A 24,530-nucleotide genomic window follows, 5' to 3' on the forward strand; every position below is an offset into this window, starting at 1 on the left:
AGAGTGTGCTCTTGCTGTTCATTTTGCAAAGTCTAGTCAATATTTTAAAGACCTGGTCCTGTGCTTAGCAAGAGGTAAGTGTCCTCCCAGCAAGCACAGCCAAAGCCAGGTCGGCCCCAGCAGCCGGGAGAGCTTAGCCCACCTGGAAGCAGGTGTCAGGAATCCCCGCCTTCCACAGCCACACTGGCCACGTGCAAGGTCTGCACTCAGCCCATCCCTGCCAGGGAGTGCCGGGATGGCCCTGCCTGCTTTCTGGCCACTTCTGTAGGGTTTTTTAGTTACAGCTGAGCCAGCTCTGGGGACCCCTTCAACATCCTACACTCCTGATTTCTAAAGTCTCTAAACTCTGACTTCCTCATACATAATCACTCAAAACGAACAGCCTGAGCCCTAACAATTTACACGGCTATTCTTTGGACACTTGAAGGTCTGGAGCAAAGAACACCAGCCATTCTTTTGCTAGATGTATAAAATTTGTTTACACAGAGCATTAACTGAGCCAGGTAACCTGGGTACCTTTACTCTCGGTGCCATGTATGGAGTGGAAACCTCACATGCTGGGCATGATTTGAAGGTTATTGTCAGTGTTCAGTAGAACTCTATTTCTTTTGCTTTGTTGTTTTCTTAGAAATTAAGGAAATGGCTTTGAGAGACCAGACTTCCAGATTCTCCTTTTCTCTTTTTCCCACAAAATTTAGACATTATTCGAATAGCACTTATTCTGCATGGTCTTTTTAGAGTTTGTTTTGCAGAAAAAGAAATTCAGCTTGTGATAATGGCTGGTTTTAGAACCTCTCTGAGATTCTTGGTGTCTTTTCTTAATTGCAACTTCATCTTTTGCACTTGAAATTCTAGGCACTAATAGTATTGGAAGTGAGTTGTCATCCTACTCACCTGCAGAATATTGTGGAGCTTCCAGCTGCAAGAGTTGTAAACTTGTCTGTAGTAAAGATGCCCTTCTTTTCTTGTGCTGTGGGTGCATGGTGCCCTGTACCGGAGGCACCAAGATGGAGTTGGGTGGCAAAAGTCCACAGAGCTGAGCCAGATCCAGCTCCAATCTGCCTCAGATCCATAGTTTTGGACAAATCACTTAGAGTTCTCTGCTTCCATTTCTCCATCTGATAAATGAGGATAAAAAGATCTGCTTATGCAGATTGTTGGGAGAATTAGATGTCTGTAAAGTGCACACCACAGAGCAAGTACTCCATAATTAATGGCTACTGCTAACAGTACCCAACATTTGGAATTTAAAATGTGTAAAACAATTTGGCTGTTATCATCACATCTTTGAGTAGGAACTCATAAAACTAAAAATTCTTTGTTGCCGGATTTATAAAGTTGAATCATTTATGCAGCACTTTACCTGGGATTTGAGCATAAAATTAGGTCTTGATTGTTTAAGGAAAAGTATGCAGAGAGAACTTTTTATCATAAAGTAACTACTCGTGTGCAATGCCAAACACTTCTGAACAATTTTTCCCAATTATCTTCCCAGAATACACGGAGAACATAAATCAGTTTCATGTAATACCTAAAATAAGTACAATTTAGTGGGTATGTATGTAGCAAAAAATTATCAAATGCATTCAGAAGAGAATTTAGGACTGTATGTTCTTCCAGCGTGCCTTGTTCAGTGGCTTCCCTTCATTAGTGCAATTAACTGTAAATTGCCATAGTGAACAGCAGAAGACCATGACCAGTAAAGTTGGAACCAAGTGATAAAAGCAGTCGTCCAGTGGGGATGACAGGCATCAAGGTTAGCCATGCGCCATTGCAGTGTCAGACCCTGGCGCATGGATGGGAGGCTGTGAAGGGTCACTGGAAGCCACTGAGCATGCTGACGAGATTGCAACTCTCTGGGCTGGTGTTTACTCCAGGCAAGCAAATGTTGAGCTCTGTCATGGGCCGACCTCTGTGTCAGGGACCGCTCTTGTCTAGAATACCTGTCTGTGCGTCATCTTGTTTTAATTTGCTGACTTCCCTGAGTTAATGCATTAGGACTCAATCAGTTAAAAGCTGTCTTTCTTTCTGCGGTTCCTTTCCCTAAGTTCTTCCAAGGCACTTCACTCAAAGATGCTAGAGATCGTAAGAGCTGTTAGATTTCTCCTATTAGTCTGTGTCAGTGTTTCCCTTGTAAATATCTCTTAATGTTGCCATTGACTTCCTCAATATTTCCTTTTATATATTTTTTTTGATTTTTTAAATATTTAAGATCATATTTGAAATAGAATTACATGAAAGTTAAGAAAGCCTTATAATTAATCTAGTTCCGCAATGTTGTTTCATTAAACAAGTCTGTGATGGCTCAATCACCTTAATAACATGTAAGTGAATAAACACTCACCATGTACACACGTTGCTCTGACATTGTCCCACCTAACCCTGTGCTGGTCCTGGGAGGGAGTTGTTACGACCCAGTTTTACCCATGAGGAAATGAAGGCTGGCCCAGCTAAGTGACTTGCTCATCAAGTTTCCGCAGCAGGCGTGTGGGTTAGGCCTGGTCGGTGCAGTCCACCAAAACTCTCCAGCTTTGCCACACTGTCTCTGGGTCTCCTTTAGGCTAGCCATTTCCCACACATCACTGCTTCTCCTCACGCTGTGGGCAAAGCCAAATGCCCGTAATTCACACACACACACACACACACACACACACACACACAGCATTCATTCAATGACTGTCCCAGTGAGTTAGGTTATATTCATAACCTATTTCATAGGAAAGAATTTTCCAAGGGACCAAATATGTATGTCAAAATCTCAAGCTATTGCTGCCCCTTTATTTGGCCCAAGAAAATGCAGTGGGCTACCCCCAGATTGCCTTCAGGAAGAAGCAGGCCTGTAGCTCAATGGGGGCAGGACACAGCCCAGAGCCTGCCCCTAGCCAGAGCCAGCCACATCCAGGCTGTCATGCTCACCCTTATACCCCGGGCGAGCTGGGCAAATCGCTTTCCTTCTCCAACACTTGGTCCCCCAAACTCTGAATAAGGATGCCAGCAATAGCATCTCACAGGTTTGTCACAAAGATGAGGTGAATTAATATATTTAAGCTCATTTCAGCACCTGGCAATAGAGAACACTCAACAAATGTCAGTCTTATTATTATCATTGACCCACAACTCGGGGGTGAGTGCTCATCGGGGTGCCTTTCACACGGTGGTCATTTATGAATGATACTGCACTAAATGACATCACATCTGCCAGAGCACAACATGAAGTCCAAGGTCAGGGAGAGGATGGACAGGCCACTGGCTGTGGCTGTATCCCCGGGGCCTCGTCTTTGTCTCTGCCCTAACTCTTCTGTCCTCCCCTTTCCCGATGATGGATTCTTTTTTTTTTTTCAATTGAAGTAGCGTTGACCTGCTGTATTGTGTTAGTTTCAGGTGTACCACATAGGGGCTCAACATCTATATCCATTATGAAATGCTCACCACACTGTAGTTACCATCTGTAACTGATCAAGGATTCTTAAGCAAACAACTTTTATAAATCCTAACATTTACTTCCTTCTAGGAGGCACTGACTGACATTTAATATTCAAATCCCTTAAGATCATGACCTTGGTTCCAGTGGCTTCTCCCTGGGTTTTGAATCCCAGATTCTGCCCCATCTCCAGATGACCCCTCTGCTTGCCAGCTTTACCCCTGTGCCGTCCCCTGCATCCTCCTAGACCCCTTCCACCCTGCGGCAGTTACTCCTTCATATTCCTCTTCCAACACACATTCCTTCAACACCCACCATATTAAGATAGACACCACCAAGCATTCAAAGATAGTTCCTGTCTTCAGGGGGCTGATTCTTTCCAGTAAATGAGTTATTTTCACAATCGTGTACAAATGGGGGCACTTGGTGATAAGGGTCATAAGAAAGGATAAATGCCACCTAAATGATTAAAAGAAAGAAAAAATTATTTTCTGATTTGTGTGATCAGAAAAGTCCTCATGATAAAGTGACCTTTGCTGATTTCAATAAGCAGAAACAGGGAAGGAACTGCAGCATGAAGGAATGGCATAAGAAACACTGATAATGTGGGGAGTCTCTTATTCTTGTTTGGGGATAACAACTGTCATTTGACTGGAGCATAATGTTCCTGTGGGAGAGGATTAGGAGCTTAGGGTTGGCCTTAAGCCCATTAAAAAGGCTTAATGCCAGGCCGCAGAATTTACTAAACAAAAAATATAAATTTCCAAAGGTTTTAACCCATGGAGAAATGCAATAAGAACCTGAGTTAATGAAGGTCTAATTAAATAATTGTAAAGGATGAATCTGAGGAGATAGAAAGACATCAGGCAGGAGACCCGTGGAGAAGTGATTGCAAAAGACAGGCTAATTTGGAGACAGATAAGGGACCAACTCTGGCCATGGCAATGACTTGGAAAGGGTGATACCAGCCTTGACAACTGCAGGGATGTATCAGGATAGGCCTGAGCCTTCTCCCTATGTTTGGACAAGTGGCCAGTCCAAATTCTTTGGTAACATAATCCATTGTCTAAAGTTTTTCATAGAACAAAATTTTCACTAAGATAAAGCATAATATATTCAGAATGAAGGAAGAAATGTTGAAGGAAACTGTTGAGTCAATATTTGTTTTAAACTGTGCATGATTTAAGATGTTTCTGCATCCTAATTGGCTATCTTAATATGCTTCAGTAATAATGAGTAATCTAAACTAGATTAATTCAAAGTTCTATTTCTTTCAATTCCTTTAAAAAGATCTTTCTCCATTCCTTTAGAGTTCACTGTTATAGAAGATGGATATTACCTTCTGACCAGGGCTCACGGAAATGAGTATGCAACCTCATACTCTTGCAAGGATTTTTTCAAAGATAGAAACAGATATAGATTGATCCTGAATGTAAAATCAAACATAGTGCTAATATTTATTAGACATATCCCCAGTATATCCATGAATTATTCAAGATATCAGAAAAGATTTTCCATGGCTTCCCTTTATTCTTAATATGAAAGGTTTAAAGTGTTTAGAAAATCCTATGAACCATGTTGTTCTTTGGAGATTTTAATGACACTTTGGTCATGAACAACAATCAGTGATGAACTATTGCCTTACATCCTTCCTCTCAGAGTTCATAGCATCATGTAAGGGCTCACAGTACCCCTGTGCATGGCCCATTCATGAGCACATCTCCGGGCTCACAGCACTCGTGTGCGTGGCCCATTCATAAGCATGTCTCCAAGGCTCATAGTACTCGTGTGCATGGCCCACTCATGAGCACGTCTCTGGGCTCACAGCACTCGTGTGCGTAGCCCATCATGAGCATGTCTCCAGGACAAGCTAGTGTGTGTGTACCAAAGCTACCTCTGAGGTGTGGGATATCTACAGGCCCAAAGCCAGCGCTTGCCTCCATCCTGGTAATTTAACTGACTTCATAAAGGGCACAATCACAGTGTTCAACAATGGAATTGAACCTTTCATGCTCATTTCTGTGTGATCCCAGGCAATGGTCTGACCAAGACAAGGCAGCCCTTCTCAATCAGATGGCTGCATAGTTGATAGTTATATCAAAAATTATGGAAATATAATTTTTTGAAATTTCACTTGTTACCTATCTACCTTGCTCCATGAGATCAACAAGATCTGTAACTAAAATGTTTATCTTCCACATCAAGAATTGGGAAATTAAGATGATATTACAATAAGATAAACATACATCATGACAGTCCACATGACTATTAGGAAAACTTAACGCAAATATTCAAAAGTACAATATGCTAATGTATGTTAGGTCTACATATGAGAAGAATATAGGCTTACAGTGTTGACGTGCAAAAGAACTTTAATTCAAATTTCAGTGGAAGTTTTAATCATTTTTGAAAATTAGAGATCTAGAAAATCATGTTCTGTCAACATCAGTGAAAAATATAAAAAAACAACTGTGAAAAGAAAATAACAGTACTAAGCACATTTTGATTCATTCCATAAAGTATAGTAATAATATCTTCTAGCGCTTTCCTATTTTCAAATTCTAACCTAGATTTCATTTTTTTGCCAAGATACTATCTAGCCTGCTATCTCCAATTGCAATTACAGAATATGGCCCAATTATTTCTTTAAGAAAAAAAAATGAATGTTTTTTTGGTTAGGAAACAAGATATTTTAATGAAAATGATCTAAAACAAAAAATCCAATTGTAGTAAAATGGATGAGGAAATTGTACTTCTTTGTATTAAAATATTTTTCATAAAACATTAAAAATATATTAATGAGAATTTAATCTCATATAAGAAAGTTAATCTACTATAATATTGCTTTATGTATGTTTATATGAAATTGCATCAGAGTAAAACAAATTATGTCATCATAATGTTGTTTTGTATCCCCTACGGAAATACTTTTATAAAACAGTTTAAAAAGCATTTAAAGCATATTACAGAGAGAAAAAAATCTTAGACTTAGTGAGGATGGTACCTTTAAACAAGTTATTTTCATGGAGAAGCAAGGAAACTTACTAAGAACAAAATTTACATTTAAAATTAGTCAATAAAAGTCAAATTGTCAATGTTGGTCTCAGTTTTCCCAAATGTCAATTGGCAGCTTAAAGAAAAGAGAACCACTGGAGAAAATCTGGAGGGAAATAAATACTCAGATATAAACTTTTTATTTTACAGTAAATTTTCTGGCAGTCATATCTATCCTGGCATTCAATCCAATCATGGCAGCTCAAAATTATAATTTCTACATTACTGACTTCATAGATATTTCCAAAGCAATATAAACATGTATAATTAAAATCTATAAAAGTATATATATATTTAATAAAAAATAAATTTAAAAAGTACATGTATGCATAGACACACAGAGATCTTCCTTGACTTATAATGGGGTTACCTCCCAATCAACACATCTTAAATTAAAAATAACATTAAGTTGGAAATGCATTTAATACACCTAATCTACCAAACATTGTATCCTAGACCAGCCTACTTTAAACATGCTCAGAATACTTGCATTAGCCTAAAGTTGGGCAAAATCATCTAACATAAAGCCTCTTTCATAATAGTTATTGTAGTTTCTCTCATGTAATGATTGAGTACTGTACTGAAAGTAGAAACAGAAGGACTGTACGGATGCAGAAGGGTTTGTATGGATGCAGAAGGGTTTGTATGGATGCAGAAGGGTTTGTATGGATGCAGAAAGGTTTGTACGGATGCAGAAGGGTTTGTACGGATGCAGAAGGGTTTGTACGGGTGCTGGCTCTTGACCCCTGTGATGGCATGGCTGACCATCAGCTGCAGCTCACTGCCCGGCCCGTCTTCATTAGAGACGCTCAGACCGCATAGCCTAGCCCTAGAAAGGGTCTAAATACAAAATTCAAGTTTCGGTTTCTACCGAATGCTTACTGCTTTTGCACCATTGTCAGAAACCCAAAATCCAGCCATTAAAAGTTGGCAACTGTCTCTATATAATCAATTTAGTTCTTTCAAGCAAACAACAATTGTGACAGGACTTAGGGAATTTAGAATTTTGAATGCTTTTATTTACAATTTGGCTTTTTTAGATTGGTAATGTTTGGGGTCCTAGTTATGTAGTTTTTTATATGACTAATCGATGATTTCCCTACAGACTCAATACTGGAATAATATGTGTGGGAGTGCAGCCCTGTGATGTATTTTATACACTTCATTTTACCTTGGTCTTTCAGATAGGGCAATAATTAGACCCGCCAGTAGCTCTTCAATATGAGGAAAACAACTTTAAATGCTTCACACTGATTTCTGTAAACAGCTTGCTTTTTCTCAATTGATAACATTTTATTCTTAACAGGCTCTAACTACATAAAAGGAAGAGAAAAAAAGTAAAAGAAATACCTAGATAATTCAGAACAAAAGAAGATCACACATACTGAAATATCTATCCACATAATTTATTCACCTTAATTAATTGAATGGCATGTCAGTTATCAGTGTGACCTTGCAATAACTCAGTGCCAATCAGAAAATCAAAGTCTTTTTGTAATGTTTGTTGTGCTACCTTAAAATCTAGTCTCAAGGGAATATACAACATATTTTCTGCTACCAGGCTTTGCTTCATTAGCTAAAAGCTGAAATAAGAATATGTAAGGCTTTATTCTTCCTATTACTCGCTAGGGGGGCAAGCAAGTTCATCATCCAATATCAAAACAAAGTTGACACAACTGTGCTTATTTGTGCACAAAACAGATACCAGGACACCGCTGAAATGGGCCTCCCACCAGAGGTCATGGTGAAGGCTATTGGCATGGCTTGATAAGGACACTCATGTTGCCTCTGTCTTCACTGTCCCTATCCTGAAGCTAAATAGCAGACTAGTTCCCACTGCTATGGGGTCTTCTAACCTTCAGTAAAAACAAAGTATCTGGCTTAGCTCCATCTGCATCCTCAGAGTTTATCTCCCAGGACCCACGAACCATCTCTTAGCTACCTGCCACCCAGCCTTCAGCCTGGGCTTCCTGGGGCTTTCATCTCCTTGGGCTTCCCATATGGCAAAGCACGTAGAAATGCCAACACGAGGTTAAATCAATTGCAGTATATCAGGAACTTAACAAATTATCACTTTTCACACACAAACCAAAATAACGTCGATTTTCTACAGGGCCTCGTCTGTAAATAATCCAGTTTGTATCTAACCCCCAAGGACTTGATGTAAAGCACTGTAAACAAGGGCTGGACCAAAAGCCCTGGCGGCTATGCCCGCGCCTAGCCTCACGGGTAGCCAGCCGAGCCTGGATCTTCATAGGAAACGGAGCCGAGCAAGAAGGGGCCAGGATGGGCCATCAGAAGGAAAGGTGTAAAGAAAGCCTTTTAGAAACCTGGTCACCGTAAATGTTCCTCCTTCTATAGATTATAATCAATTGAATTACTCTAATTTATTGATTATGCTATTTCCTCCAAATTGCTTAACACTATCCCTCAGATTCTTTCAGTTCCCAGGGCACCACTGCCCAGGGGCACTTTGGGAAGTTACAGCAACTCTCTCAGGCCATCCTTGTACCCTCTGAGATAGCTTGCCAAATCAGTCAAAAGAAATGGATGCTGGAAAGGGTGGTGCACTAGAAAAATCTAACTCTAGAGCTCTCCCCATCCCCTGGCTCCCAGGGTGTTATGAGACTTTGTTTCTTTTAACTGCTCAATACATAAATAGGCTTAAGATAAGAACAAACAACTCTCATCATGAAAAAAAAAAAGTATTGGAAATGTTAACTCTCCTTAATAATTAGAAAAATGCTAACTAAAGTAATCTTAAAGTAGCATTTCACATATACTGAATTAGCAAACAAAGTTTTAATTATAGCACCCAATGCTATGATAAATAGGTAAGCTCATATGTTGCCGGTAACATTATACATTGGCATAACCTTTCCAAAATCAATATGGTAATATACATATATATATCAAAAAACTACAAAATGTTCACCCTCTTTGAAGCAGTAACCCCACTTTTGAGAACTGGTACTAGGAAATAACAGAACTAAAGGAAAGCTGAACGCACAAAGACGTTTACTGCATCATTATTACAGTTGTAAAGATCTGGAATTAGACTAAGTGTCTCCAGCTAGAGGATGATGACTGAGTACTTTGCACACCTTCAACTTCAGAGTTGAGACAGTCATGAAAAATTACAATGACACTTAGCGTCCCTCAAAGGCTGGAACTAAATGGAGTGACTTACTTAGAGGCCTTGGTGGCTGAAGGATAACAGATCTGATCCCTGGTGAGGGTGCTCTGGTGTGTGGGCAAGGACTCAGCTGAACCCTTAGCCCTGGTCTCTGTGTTAACCCCCTGGAGGTTTTGTTTGCTTGTTCCGTATATGTTTTTCCTTGGCCAGACCTAATGCAACAGGAGCCAGCTGCAACAGAAGTTCGGAAATGTCCTGGCTTCTTTGCCAGGACGTTTGGCCCAGTTGACTCAGAGTGCTGAGCTTATTTGAGCAAATGTCAGATTTTGGAGCCTGGCTAGGGGCAGGACCCATGAGGTCCACCACCATCCCTACAGAGTCCCAGCCATGTTTCAGGAGCCTCGAAAGGAGAGAAGGGGTTCTTGGAACTCAGAAGGCTGAGTAGCAAACCAAGCAGTAAAGGCAGTGGAGGGGCAATTTCAGCTGCATTAAGAACCAGGAGGGCAAGGTTCCCAAGCTGCCCCACCTCGGCCCTCTTCCCTGCATGGATGAGGCCTGAGCCAGAACCTGCCCCACTCGCCCTGCTGTGCTCTCTTCCCCCGCACAGCTACTTGCTTGATATAAAGTGAAATTAAAACACATTATTATTAGTATGTATTAAGTGCCAATTAGTGCTTCAAAGCACAAGAAAAGGAAGTCCAAATATACATTATTTTGGAACTATTAAACTCTATTGTAAGGCTACATAATAGTGACAATCATGGCTAGAGGCACAAAAATCAGGTTTGTGTTCAAAAACAAAATCCACTACTTCCTGTTGGCTTAGTATGATTGCATCTCACACAGTCAGCCAGCAATCTAGAAAACTGCTCAGCGTGAACTGTGCTCCTGAAATTAAGAAAATCAGGGCTCTGTTGAACTAAAAAAGAAATACACAGGGCCAGCAGCGTTCAGAGAGCCAAAGCTGATCTTCTCCTACTCCTTTAGGTGCCAACATACTGAGTTGGAGGAAAATGGAACATGGGAATCTACCAAGTGTAAGCTTAAGCCATAAATGGTTTGCTTTTATACAGTCCCACAGCCAAGAATCTTGACCAGAGACCTAAGCAGGGTCCAGAATCCAGTGTAGACCAGAACACAGTACACCCGATCAAGGGGCTGTGTTCACCGTGAAGCCAGATGGCAATGACCTTACTCTCCCGCGTGACTTGCAGCTACAACATTCAAGTCTGCTCCTTTTCTGAGGCTTTGTGAGCCCATTTTAAAACTACACACCAAAAAGCTTACTCCGTGATGCCCTGCCGGCTGTCCTTACTGCCCTGCCCAGAGGAGAGTTAAATAATGGACAGTCTGCTGTTACCTGAGTGAGAAGATTGACATCACAGTCACTATAGTAATAATAATTATCAAAATTTATCAGCAGCTTGTTACATTCATAAAGACATGACATATATTCTCTTATTTTATCCTTGCACTGATGCTTACAGGTAGGTGTTAGTATGCCTGTTTCAATCAGAGGTTCAGGTTGAAGGTCACACATTGAAAGTCACATGGAGCTGGGATGCAAAGTGCTTTTGTTCAACAAGAAACCTCTGTGCATCTGTTATCCACATGGCCTCAGTTCCTTGGAGATACTATTGTTTTATTTCCATTGGCTTTGTCCAGATTCATCTACTCTTAAAATCCAGACTCACAAGAAAGCAATTGTGTGCCCTAAAAGGAGAAATTTTCTCTAAAAGAGATAAAAATGTAACTCAGACAAATAAACATTCTTTATTCAAAAGTATCAAAAGCCAGTGTATTTCACCTATCAGCATTTTCAAGGAGCTTTAGCTTCAATTCTTGTGCAAACCCAATTTTGCTGCTAGGGCAAATTAAATGGCCACATTTTCATTTTTCACCCACAGTTTAGATACCTCTCTCTTTTTTTTACCATGAAGCCAAAACTTTGATTGCACTTTACCAAAGCCATGAATACTTACAAAAATGTGTTAGGCAAGCTCCAGTTACTTCAGATTGTGCTCTGCATTTAATATGCATGGTGGCAAAGTAGACGTCTCTTGCCACATTTAACTCACCAGTATAGGAGCTGATAAAAGTTGATAGTCAGAATCTGAAAGATATTGTGAGGTTATTTTAAACCAGGACAGTTGTAAAAGGCTTGAAGGTTTAACTCTGTCACTTCTAAAGCAGTTAACTCAGTTCAGCCCAACAGTTTGCTTTGATTTGTTCATTAAATATATTATTCTTACATTAATTGAGCTCATTTGATGAGAAGGATTCACACTCTGTAAAATTTCCAACTAATGGCTTAGAAACCTATTTGAATTTGCACCTAATAATTTATTTTAGAATTTTCAAAAAGTAGACAGTTTAGGCAAGTAAGCTGAGATTAATCCCAGATAATCAGGGAAACATTTGATCTACAGAAATAATGTGTTTTTTCAAAGTAGGCACCGTTAGTGAGTTTATCTGTTTCATTATTTTCTGCAGTAAACCAAAGAGTACATCAAGGCCACGAAGGTCTCTTACTTTGCGGCTCCGGGCTCTGCTGTACAGACTAAAATGATTTAAGCAAACTGTGTTATGATGGCAATCACCAGTGTGAGTTCTGAGTTCATTGCACAGATGAAAGTTTTCACAAAGGAAATTTGTTTTAATTAAATAGCATAATTTACTGCTCTTGCTGATAACGTTTGTTGGAAATCTGAGGGTTTTTCTTTTTTCATTTTTGTGCTTCAGTTACAACAACAACAAAGAATTGAAAATGGGTTGTGTCATTAATGCTTCCTGGCGATGAACAGCTATGTTAATAGCTGTATTCTGTCTCATTTTTAAAAGTTTTCGGCAACAGTCTAAGATAGTAAAATTACTTCCGATAGGTTTGCCATTACTCCTGAAAGCAGCAATCAGTATTTCCTTTCCAATTGAAATAATTTATTTGGCTATTTCTTGAGCTGGTTGAAAATGACCATGTAACCAAATAAGAAATTACATTAAACAAAATTTAGATATTTAATGAAAACACTGTAAAAATCCATCTTGGAACAAAGGCTGCCAATAAAGTAAATGGGATAATATGATTTCTCATTTTGGTAAAAGAAAGTTTTCTCAGATTTAAGGGTGATCCTGGTAAACTCCACTTTAAATCAAGAAAGGCTTTGGAAGGAGGTCCTCCATGTACTTATTCATTTGATCAAACCTTCCCAAATTCACATAAATACTATTTCCATGGATGAGAACTCACAAGTATGTAAATATAAATAAAAAATAAGAATTAGGCAAACTGTGGGCAGTACATTTAACATACAATTTACTTAGAAGTGAATATGCTTATATCGTATCTGTATTGAGTAAGCCTACAAGTAATTCATTCATTCCTTTTACAAATACTGTTTGTATTTGATGCCAATGAATGAGGTTTATAATATAAGTAGTGTGCTCCTATCCTTTAACACATGGTAAATGTTGGAAAACAGAGTAAGCACAGCACCCTTCCTGAGAGCCTTAGGGTGAATGTAAACCCGGCGGTGGAGGGGTTGCTGGCCACCATGCTAGAAACTCAGAAGAAGGTGAGATGATTGTGGTGTCCATTCACAGAGGAAATTAACCTGAAATTAGCCTTGAGGAAAGGTAAGGTTGGACTTACCAGGAGGGAAGGGAAGCATATTCCTATGGGGAATTTAAAGGACATGAATGAAAAATGCACATATTGCATCAGGAAGAAATCCAGTCTGAGTAGAGTGGAGGGCTTGCTGGGAAGGAGCAAATGTAAGACTGGCTCTATAAGAGAGAGCAGAGATGATCTGGAATTTGAGTTTGATCCATCATACAACATGGAGATGTTGGTTATTAGTAAGGAGAGAGAGTGATTTGGCAAATTAGTCTGCAGGGTAAATTAGGGAGATGGAAAGGCCAAACTGACTATCAGCGACAACCCACGGTCGGAGAGAGGAGAGCCCTGGGTCCTGGGTGCTGAGTCCTGGCTTATTGAACAGACCCCGCCCTACACCAGGGCAAACCAAACACAGTGAAGGAGGATCCAGAGACACCCTGAACCCCCTGAGGCCAGGCTCGGGGCAAACGCTGCTGATAAGGTCAGCACTGGCCTCGTGGGGCCATGTGGGCCCCCCACCCTGCCCATGAATTGCTATCAAGCACTATTCAGAGATGGTAAGAAACAGTGTCTTGAAGACTTACCGGAGACCCCCTTGGTCTTCATGCAGGATGGGACCTTGGACTTTGATTCAATAATACCCTTATGTCTTGGGCTTAAATTTGGCTTTTTTGGTTTTTTTAAGGATATAGAAAGGCCATTTAGATACCTTCCAGATTCCTGCCATTTACCTTTGCACCCCCTTCCCACTATCCTGCAGTTGCAAGTTATCCCAGAGCTTCTGCCTGACTAGACCAGGTGTCCCTCCACATGTAGCCGTGACACCCTGGACAGCGGCTCTCGGGCTGCTTTTCTATCTTGCACACATTCTAGCCCTATAATTTCCTCATCTGTTAAGACTGTATAACTAACAGCTACCAGATCCGGAAATACAGGTATCCCCTGCTTTTCAAAGGTTCATGTTAGGCCACTTTGCTTTAATGGAGACCTATGTTAGTACCAGCTTTCACTAACTGAAAGAAATCTGAGGAAGATATTTATTTGCTTTCACAAAAAAAGGTGAAAAGCAAAAAAGCATTCAGTTGGTTGGATCTGCAGTTGTTACAGAGGCAGCGTGCACCTGGGACAGCGAGCATGGAGCCCCTGAGCTCCTTCCCCAGAATCATGCACAGCATCTCAGCACCCAGCTGCCAGGGCTCTGGACCATCTGTAGGCATCTGTGCTTTATCTAGATTTATTTTGTGTAACTGCTAGTAAGATATGCCCAGAAAAACCTAAAAGAGACTATATTTGGGGGATCTGAGATGCTCAGAAATTTGTCCATATATATTACTTCTTCATTTTATGGTAGTTCAGCTAATGAAAGGTTTCATAGCAATGCTTTACTGTCTTCAAATATTTGGGGAAACCTGGAAATCATAAATGATCATAAAGATGGGAGGGTGGGAATGTGAAATTCATCCTAGAATTCTCCCCTTCTCCTCATGTATCACATGGCACTGGAAAAAGCCCTTGAAACCAGTCAGCCCTGGTTTTTGTCTTCCTGCACATATCTCTGGAAAGATGTCATTATTTCAAGCACTTATAATGAAGTAAAGAGTGAATAATAGTCCATATCATAAACATGAGGATGGGATGACCAGTTTTCTGCCCTGTGAACTAGGAATTGATTGGTTACTGCAAAGAGAACACTTCCCCCACATTTATTCACCTAGATGCTCTCTCCTGATGGCGTCCTCCTCTGTGGAGCCGGAGCCCAAGTTCTTCTGTGCTAGGAAGGCAGTTTCTGCTCCCAGGCACATGCACTGTGTTGACATAGGGTGCTTAGACCTCTCTTTCTGGACCTTCATATCGTCCTTCTCATTACACTTCAGCAGACACCTGTCACTACTTCTCCTTCTCAGCCTCCCAGCATCACATGTTGCTCGTGTCGCTTGCTGACCCATTCCACATCTCTGATCTCAGTTGGCTTCTCCGGGCAGGGGAGCCAATAACAGCATTTCGTTCATAGGGCAATTCTTTGTTTTAAATGACATCATGCTTTTGTTGTCATTGTTAGTATTACTCCACCATGAGTTCAGCCAGCGGGGAATAGATTTAGGACAGAGAACTGAACTTAGAACTCCCCGCTCCATTTTAAGAGACACTCTGCTCACGGAGTCATCCACAAGAAAAGAGAGAATTTCACTTCACTAGCCTGAATTCATCTTAATTCAGTGGCCACTGAATACATTGCTATAAGTATCCTGTAGAAGATAAATTGGTGGACTCACTTATTCTTCTCTGTATGATGTCCAGGTCAAAATCGTCATAAATCAGACATAAACATAGCTTGCCTTTGAAGTCTTGACCAAATCATTATTTGTTGAATATATTTAAAAAATTAGCTCATATATTTAGTTTTAATTCTAAGAAATCAAAATCTATATTGACTTATTGAAATAGCAGAATGGAATAACTTTTGGTATGTATCAACAATAATTTGAGTTTTTGGTAATGTTCTCTTTCTTAACTACAACTAATTACATAAATGTTAGTCCTTTTGGGTTTTCTTAAACCTGTTTTGAAAGCTGAGATTGATGCTTCTGGGATTTGCAATTTACTTTGAAGAATTATAATGGTTTGCCTTATGGTCATCTTTTCAGTTGAAATACATTGTATCCATTGACCAACCATCATTTCCAAAATTAAGTTACATTGTGATATTATGAAACATAATATTAGGATGGGTAGGAACCAAAGATCATCCAAGGTATAGCCTCTTCTTTGGACAGGGAGGTAACTGAGACTCAGAGAAGTTAGGTGACCTACCCATAGTTCAGTATCTGGTAAGTTATTAAATGCTGCAGCTACTAAGTTACTGAAAAATCACATCACAAGATATTTGCTTTGAAGTCCAATGTTTTCTCCGCTATACTAGCACACTCCGATGTTATTGTTGATTTCTTAGAGAACTACATCTATTTTGCAGCTGGAAAATGGCAATTGTTAAGAAATTTCATTGTCTGTTGGAAGGAAAATTTACATATTTAATTGATAGTTGGGCCAAGATACATGATACCTTCAGTAATCAGTGCCCCCATTCAGGAGATGAAAACCTTTCTTGAGCTTCTGAAACTATGATGGCTTAGTAGCCTCTTTCTTTAGTCACCCAGCTCTGCTGTCAAAAAAGAGAGGAAGAGGGAGAGACATCCAGCTGGGACTCCAAGTCTTGCTTCAAAGCTTTTATCTTCAGAGGAAAGAAATCTTGTGAATTTTATTAATGTCAATAGGATCTGAGGAGATTTGAAGTATTTAAGCCCTTGGGCATCTCTAGCATGCCAGATGCTGTGGTTATTATAAGTTTTTGGCTACAAAACCATCTCTACTTTCATTCACACTTCCCATGAACCAAGACTTTGGAAATATCCATTGCATGGTCATTCTTAAGGTATGTTGAGAACCAAGGTATGTTGAGAACCATCACTTTCTGATTCAATATGAAGTAGTGGCTAAGCTTAAGCCAAATGGAAACACCTGGAATTCTGAATGGGGTGATACATGTTATGGTTAAGAAAAGAAGAAAATCAGTCCCTTCAAAGTACCATAGTAAAGCTAAAAAAGGAAAGTGAATGAAGCATTTGTTTAGGATTCTGAAAGCAGATAACCTCAAAACATTTCCCCAAAGACAACTCCTCTTACTTAGTGTAAAAGAGTGAATTAAGTCCTAGGTTTTTTCTCCTCTTCCCTTTCTCCTCCATTGCCTCATCTCTAAAGACAACCAGACTGGAATTCACAGTTGTTTCCCCCTGTAATTTTCTGAGCTTTATGGGAGAAAGCCCTTTTATTCCCAAATAAGTAATGCTATTTCTATAAAGTAAATGGAGTCCAAGCTAACCCCACATAAACAGTATTTCTGACAAAACAAATATTGAGAATTTAATCTAGGTCTTTAAATTGAAAATTCCTTAAAAAAGAGAATATATCTGTGTCTCTCTCTTCTGCGTTCCTTAATTCACATTAAAAAGGAAAACACTCAAAAGCAATCATTTCTAAACTCATAAATATTGAGTTCTCTTTTTAACAATATCTTTTTAATTATAAGAGTTATCTTTTTAATAAACCTCTTTTGGAAAATGTTAATTGTACTCCACTCAAACTGACATTTCTATTTAAATAAGTAAGTGCAAGCAGGGAATTATTTGAGTCATCTAGACTTCATGACTGTGAAATCCGCTAAACTCAAAAGGAAAATTTGTTCAGAACCATCCAGAAAGCCTGTGATGGTGTAATGTCATCAAGAAACATAACAACAGTGTTTGCAGTTGGTGCCACCTGCACATACCCACCTGAGCCCTGAACCCAGGCCCGCTGGGCTCACTTTGTCTCTCTCTGGCATCACTGAAGCCCGGCTGCAAGGAATGCAGCTCTCTCTGTGTCTCAGGGCATCAGAGGTTACAGGTCTCGACAGGTAAAATTCCTTGCAGTTGGTCTTTAGAGCTCTTGAAATAGTGTAGTTCAGCATTTGAGGAACCAAAAAATGCCTGTTGTGATCAAGAAAGAATATACTTAGCTTCTTCTGTTAACATTTTTTTCATTTCCCCTCAGTGTTGCTTCAGGGCACTTGTCCAGCCACAGCGGGCATGGACTCGGGGCCAGTGGGGCTGCTGTTCCCTAAGCTCACCAGCCGTTTCACCCAGGGAAGTGGTAACAAATATGCCCTCTGCATGTTGCTTTGTGTCAGTGGATGCTCTCATACTGAGAAAAGCTTCGGGCTGGACTTGGCCTGGATTCATGTTCAAGTACCATGTATGCACAGTGGCCACACTTGACAACACATCAGACCCCGCACACCAATGGCCAGGGAAGCAGCAGGAGGCCAAAGGAGGGTGGGGCCACACCACAATGCGTCAGTAGCAATTTATTTCAAAGCCTTGGTTTTATGACTGCAATTTAGCCTTAGGTGTGCTGAGGGAATCTGTCTGCCTGCTCACTGTCGGGTGCCTCCAGGGGCTGTGGTGAATGTTGTTCTATCAGGTTAATCTTTTTTTTTTTGCCTGAAAATTTGCTAATTTCTACAGCTATTTAAAGTGCTTCTGGACACTGAAAAGGTAACCTGAACCATTGTTATGGGATGGTGAATTACCTTGCCAACGTTGAGCTTGCGAATGCTGCTATTTGCTGGGAAGAGATTGGTGTCAATAGTCTGGGCACTGTCTGGGTCATCGTTTATCATTTCCTGATGGACTCGGGTGGTTTTTAATTGAGCTTTCCGAGCCAGTTTGGTTCACTGACCTCTAAGAGGCCCTTGGTCGTGAGCAATTTCGGGATGGCGGGGGTGCGGCTCGGACTCCGCCGTCCTGCGGGCCACACCTCTCTCACGCCTGACCCTGCTCTTCCCTCTGTGCAGCGCTGCACCTTCATTTAGGGAATGCACAAAATGAACAGAAGCCTTTCTTTTCCCCAAATGGTGCCTATCTATTTTCTTAATCATGACCAGAAAGTATAGGTCAACTTCATAAATTATTTCACCCATTGGTATCAAATGAATAATAACTTCAGGTATGTTGTATAAGCAACCTGAAGTGAGCATATATGTGTTTTGTGTTTCCAATGCTTTGAATAATGGTTTCATTTCCACATGTTTTATTATTGTTTATATAAGAATAGCTATACATTTAACAGTTAAGAGTATTTACCACAAAACACTGGAGTCAGAGAAATCCAAAATTGCATCTAACTCCCCTTGAGCCTCCCCGTGGCTATCTACCCACCCATACATTCCCTTCCTGTTCTTCACGTCCCCAGGATAAGAGGCCTAGAGGGTCCGACTAAAATGTGAGGATAACAAGACCCAGGTTCCAGGGGCAACACAAACAGCCCTAGGGGTGGGGGGGTGCTGGCTGCCCTGGAGTCCTATGAGTCAGGGCGCTGGGGCCTGCACTGAGTCCTGTGCTGAACTCACCTGGTCACTGTGCCACAGGACAGTGGCCAGCCATGCTCCCCCAGCCAGATGACACAGCCCCCCCACAAGGCAAGAGCCTTTTTTTCCACACTGCCTCACTCTGCAGTGCAAGTGGTCATTCTGTGGAGAGCAACATGTCACATGACTGCTGCCGGCGCTGGGCCAGAAGCGCTCTGCAGGGCGAGGCGGAGCTCACCCCAGCGTGGGCCGGGAGACCTCGCTCTGGCCTCCAAGGCTCTCCTTTTCTCAGGCTCTGCTTTCCTTGCCTTTGATTTTTTCCCCTTTTCCATATACTATGTTAACTAAAGAGAGGAAAAGAGCAAAGCTTCTACACAGTCTAGAAATTGCAAAGTTGCCAAGAGAATGTTTCATCAAAATCCTATGTGATGCGTGTCAGCTGCTGGTCCTCGCCACTGCATGGCAGATATCTGTGTGACATGGAAGTGTGTCTCATGTGACTTCCCTCTGCAGTGGTCCCTGGAGATGAGGGGTCATGGTAGTCCTAGTCAAGTTCATGCACCCACAGGATGCCACTGCCAGACACCAGACTGGGACAGACACACGTCCCAGCTCAGACCATCATAGCATCAAGAAAGAGAAAGTATCCAGGTTAGGGCAGTTTAAAGATTAGCTAGAAAAAGAGTAAGCATGTACTTAAACATATTGCCTACACAATCAAAGCCAATCCCAACAGTCAGAATAGTAAATGCACTTAAAATAAGACCTATCCAAGAACAACTTCCAGTCATTGCATGCCTACAACAATCTCTCTTTAAGAAGAGAAACTAATCCCTTTGTTCTACTCTGCTTGTATATTATTCCTTTAGAAATGCAAAGCCTGATTTAAATCTTGTTATAGTCCTATTTTTTGGTCATAAATAAAATATATATTTTCTACCATCAGTGTGTCTTTGTAGCTGCTGGGCAAAAAGTAGACTCCTAGCTTCCAAAACTGAAATCTCATCTTTCTAATCAGAATTGACAATTGTAAATGACCGTCTATTTTTTTAAGCGTCTTATTCTCACAAACGTATTTTTCAATAGCATCAAGTATATTTAAAATGGTGAGCTCAAATTAATCACCTAAAGTTCAGAATCTCAAAGAAACTGATAATATAGCAATTTTGAAATGGAGACTGCATTGCTCACTGGCCTCAACATGGTTTGACACTAAACCACGGCCTGGCATCAGCACCATGTGAGAATCAGGGAGGAGTTCTTTTCTTGATCTTTTTCTTCTACCCCAGCAATACACATTCTGCAACCATGAAATATCCCAACTCCAACTCACTCTTTGAGTAAGCAAATTCTATTCTGTTCTGTTCTTTTTGTCATTTGGGTTTATACATTGTCGAGAAACAAAAAAGCTACATAGTTTACTTACTCCTACAGTTGAATATTTTTTTAAATGGCAGAATATGTTATTATTGAAATAAAGTGTTGTTTGTCACTGTAGCATTCTGGAAGTCAGTGGAAACGACAGGGTGTGTTAAGCTTTCCATTGTGCGCAGACTTCCCAAACCCCCTCTGCCTCTATCAGGAAAATATGTCTGTCCTGTGATCTATTCAGTTCGTGACCTTTTGACTAATATGCCAACAAAAGGCACCATTTATCAGTGATTAATTTACGTATCTTTCTCCATAAGGAACTGGATCAAGGCTGCCACAACCCAGCACTATCACCAGTCATATTTTCCAAGTGCCTTCCAGGGCCTTGTGCTATGGACTTGGCTGGCACTGTAAACACAGGTCCTCCCCGACCGGCCTCTCTTACAGGCAGGAGGATTTTATCAGGAATGTCATCTTGAGGGAAGAGGCCCGCAAAGATCAAGGTGCCCCTGGACATTCTCACTCCCTCCCACCGGAATCCCGAGAGGCGGGCATTGCTCCTCACAGAGAGGTTCTCTGAGATGCAGCTCCCTTGTCACATGTATCGCCTGTCCCTCTCCCTCTGACTGCTTTGTGGCTTTTGTCCTGCCCTCTTTTGGACTTTATTCCTTAACATCTTTCCTTTCCATCTACAACAAATCCCAGTGAGCGACCCCCTACCTGCACACACACACAGAGCTTCCTCTTTCTTTTCTCTTAATTCACCCTGAAGGCCAGTACCTCCTGGAAAGCCCCCCAAGTGGGCTGACACCATGCTGTCCCCCTAATGGGCAGGGGCTCTCTTCTTGGCCCACCACGTAAACCCTTTAAAAAGAAAGAAAGAAAAACCTGTTTACTTTAAATGTATTTTTGCCTACATTTTTGTTTTTTAAAGTTTACCATTTTGCTCAGGAACAATAGGACAAGAATCGTTTTGTTCAAACATCTTACCTCTTGCTTGTTTTACAATAACTCTCATATTTGAATATTTTGGGAGATCAACCACTCTGTAAATCAAACTTTACCTTAAATCCAGCTTTCCATGCAACAGAAGAAAGGCTTTCATTATACACAGGAAAAAAACCTCCTAATTACAATGGCTTGCATACCACTTTGAATTCATTTGTTATGAAAGATTCATATGCCCTATAGTTGTATGACTCATAATACTCTTTTTCTTTCTGAAAATTAGTAATATTTCTGCCTGCCTTCACCCCCACCAAAAGAAACAATCAGGAGAGTAGTTCATTTTCCCTATTCTATTGGAGACACTGATAATTCTCTAGTAAGTTTCTGAAAACTCAGGCAAAAGAATGCTTGTGTATGCTGCGTGGTATTGTACCTGTTACTTCTATCAGTGTCCTGAACCATTACTCAATCTTTTTAAAATGTCAAAAATAACTGGGGATAAAAGGTTTGAAGTACTATTTTTTCCACATTCAAGCCAGACCAACATTTCAGTGCCATACTTGAAATATGAATAAAATAAAGACCTGACCTGGTAAAGGGCACCTTGGCAAGCTGCAGCCACCTGCCCTGTAGCACCACATGGCCTGGCCCCTCCTCCCCCTCCCGGGCCCTCTGATGTGCTTCCTTTCATCAGAGATAGGATGGGGGTGATGTCAGCTATTTGCAGAGCAAAGGTAAGGACTCACCTACTGGGAGAATAAATGCCGAAACCCTTGGCAAACTACGAGTGAGATGCAATGTGAATGCATGTAATGACTTACTATTAGAGGAAAGAAATGTGGGTTTTTAATACTCTGGATTGAAGCAAAGGGTCTCCCATCTTTGTCAGACTCCCACGCACTTGGTGAATCCCCAAGACCCCTCACAGGTTGGGTGCAATCAGATACCATCAAAATGGTTTGAGATGGAGTTTGCTGTGAAAAGGACCTCAGATGTAAGTTCCCAGGGCTGTCAGAGGCTAGTCCCTCACCTCACAGAGTCTGAGGGGCAGCTGCCAAACCCACCTCAAGGCCCCGAGGGGAGCCGACTGCCTCCTGGAGTGAGGCTCCAGGACTGTGGTGCACGGACTCCCCACAGAGCCCAACAAGAAGCTGCTCAAATGCTCAGCGAGCAACCAGGAGTACCTGTGTCCGGAGAGGAGGAAATCACCTGGGGTAACCGGAACTTGGAGCAGTGATACTCCAAGGAGAAGGAGCTTCCCGTGTGTACAGAAGCACCAGAGAAGCGGGCATGGGCCAGGCCACTCACTCCGAAGCCTGCCCATTTTAAACCGTGCAGGGCAGACACCCTGAGCTGACAGCAGGCCGTTCCTTCTAAACATGCCATGTTGGGATTTTGAAGAACTCAAGGTCCAAAAGAACATTCTTTATGTAACTGTCAGATCTGAGACAGAGAGTCCTCAGCCTGAGAGCTATATGGTAACCGTGATCACCCCGCTGTGGCTTACTGGGTTACTTCTTTACTTAAAAGACCTTCCATCAGCTCCAATCAGGGACTTGGTATTTTTGTGTATTTCTCACTACTCCTAAAACTCTGCAAGATCACGTAAAAATGTTCAGTGTTCGCGTCTCCTAACAAGCATTGAGAGAAAATGCCTAGACTGATGTGTAGGACTTTGGGGCTAACTGCAGAGGAATAACAGGCCTCTTTGTGTGTTTGCATGAATCAGTTAACTCCGGAGATGGCATCGACTACAGCCAGCAGAAGAGGGAGAACGTCGGCGACCTTATCCAGGAGACGCTGGAAGCCTTTGAACGCTACGGAGGGGAAGATGCCTTCATCAACATTAAGTACATGGTCCCCACCTACGAGTCGTGCCTGCTGAACTAAGGGGGCAGCTGGGGCTGCATCAGGGCTTCCTGAGGGCTCTGTTCCTCTGTCTCCATGGCTTTAGCATCTCATTATTTGTGACTTCTACAGCTTGCTTTTCTACAGCTGCTGAAATAGTGGCTTCTGGGCCACTGGACTTTTAGCCCAATAGAGAGCAAGGCTTTCCAATACATAAATAGTGCCTGTTTCTGAGATTACAATAGTGTACTGTGCTTTTTGTTCTAAGACAACAATTGCTTCTTTATACAGCTGGGACAGAGGCAGGAGTCCGAGTTAAACCTTCAGTTGTATAGACAATAAAACTATAATTTTCATGCACAATTCAGCAATTGCTGTTCTATGTCTGCCTGCCTGGAGGGTGATGTCAGAGGCTGTAAGGGGAGAGTTTATGCTGACTGCTTAATCGGTGTTTTGTCATGGAAGAGAAACACCAATTGAGTTGCACCTCTGAGGCAGCTGTGGGGAACAGTGTGCTTTGACCCTCGGTAGAAGCGGGGCACCTATACCCCAATTACAGGAGGACAGTTTAGCAGCCGGTTATGAACCTCCACTCTAAGTGTCACTACTGCTCCTCACCCACTAGTGATCTGAGCTCGCAGGGGCTTCCCGGTGTGTGCATGGGTGGGGTGGGGGAGGTGTGGGACAGGATTACATGTGGAATGTAACATGGCAAACAGGATTAAAATTGCTAGCTTGCATCTTTGTCCCTCCAGATTATGACACACTGCATCTCAGGAACTGGTGTGTTAGTGTCAAAATGTTATCCAGCCGTTTGTTCAGGACCTGGATCATTTTTGACAGTGGCTTACCTGCATCCTTACCGTCACCCTGGACACACACCACCAAACCACCCTCCATTCCTTTACCTCCTCCGCTGGTGGCCTGGGCTCTCGGGGCACCTCTCAGCAGGTCCCAGGGCAGGCATTTGGAAGCTTAGGCAGACATACCCACACAGACAAAGAATTTACACTTCTTCATTCAGGGAACTAAGAAAAAAAGTGCCCTGAGGGAAGAGCCGCTGAGGACCACCAGCCCTGCCCCCGGCTCGCTGAGCAGCCGGGCTCTGGGCTTGGAGCACTGGAAGCTCAGCCCACAACGTTTCTAAGGACAGAACACCAACCCGGCACCCCTGAGAAGTGTCCAAACTGCTCAGAAACGGGTAGCCTAAAGTATCTCAGTTTCTGTGCAAAAG

The 24,530-nt window shown here is 41.6% G+C and overlaps 1 protein-coding gene across 1 annotated transcript in view; it reads left to right on the plus strand.

Annotated features, from left to right (window-relative positions):
* Positions 1–23,665, plus strand: part of PACRG (parkin coregulated) — a 428,345-nt gene extending 404,680 nt beyond the window's left edge. The window contains exon 5 of the mRNA XM_037023947.2: positions 23,178–23,665. Coding sequence (XP_036879842.1) covers positions 23,178–23,338 — 161 coding nt within the window. The 3' untranslated portion in view covers positions 23,339–23,665. The remainder of the gene's footprint in view (positions 1–23,177) is intronic.
* Positions 23,666–24,530: the final 865 nt, after the last annotated feature.

The sequence above is a fragment of the Manis javanica genome, chromosome 13, assembly GCF_040802235.1.
Source record: "Manis javanica isolate MJ-LG chromosome 13, MJ_LKY, whole genome shotgun sequence".
Taxonomy (NCBI): Eukaryota; Metazoa; Chordata; class Mammalia; order Pholidota; family Manidae; genus Manis; species Manis javanica.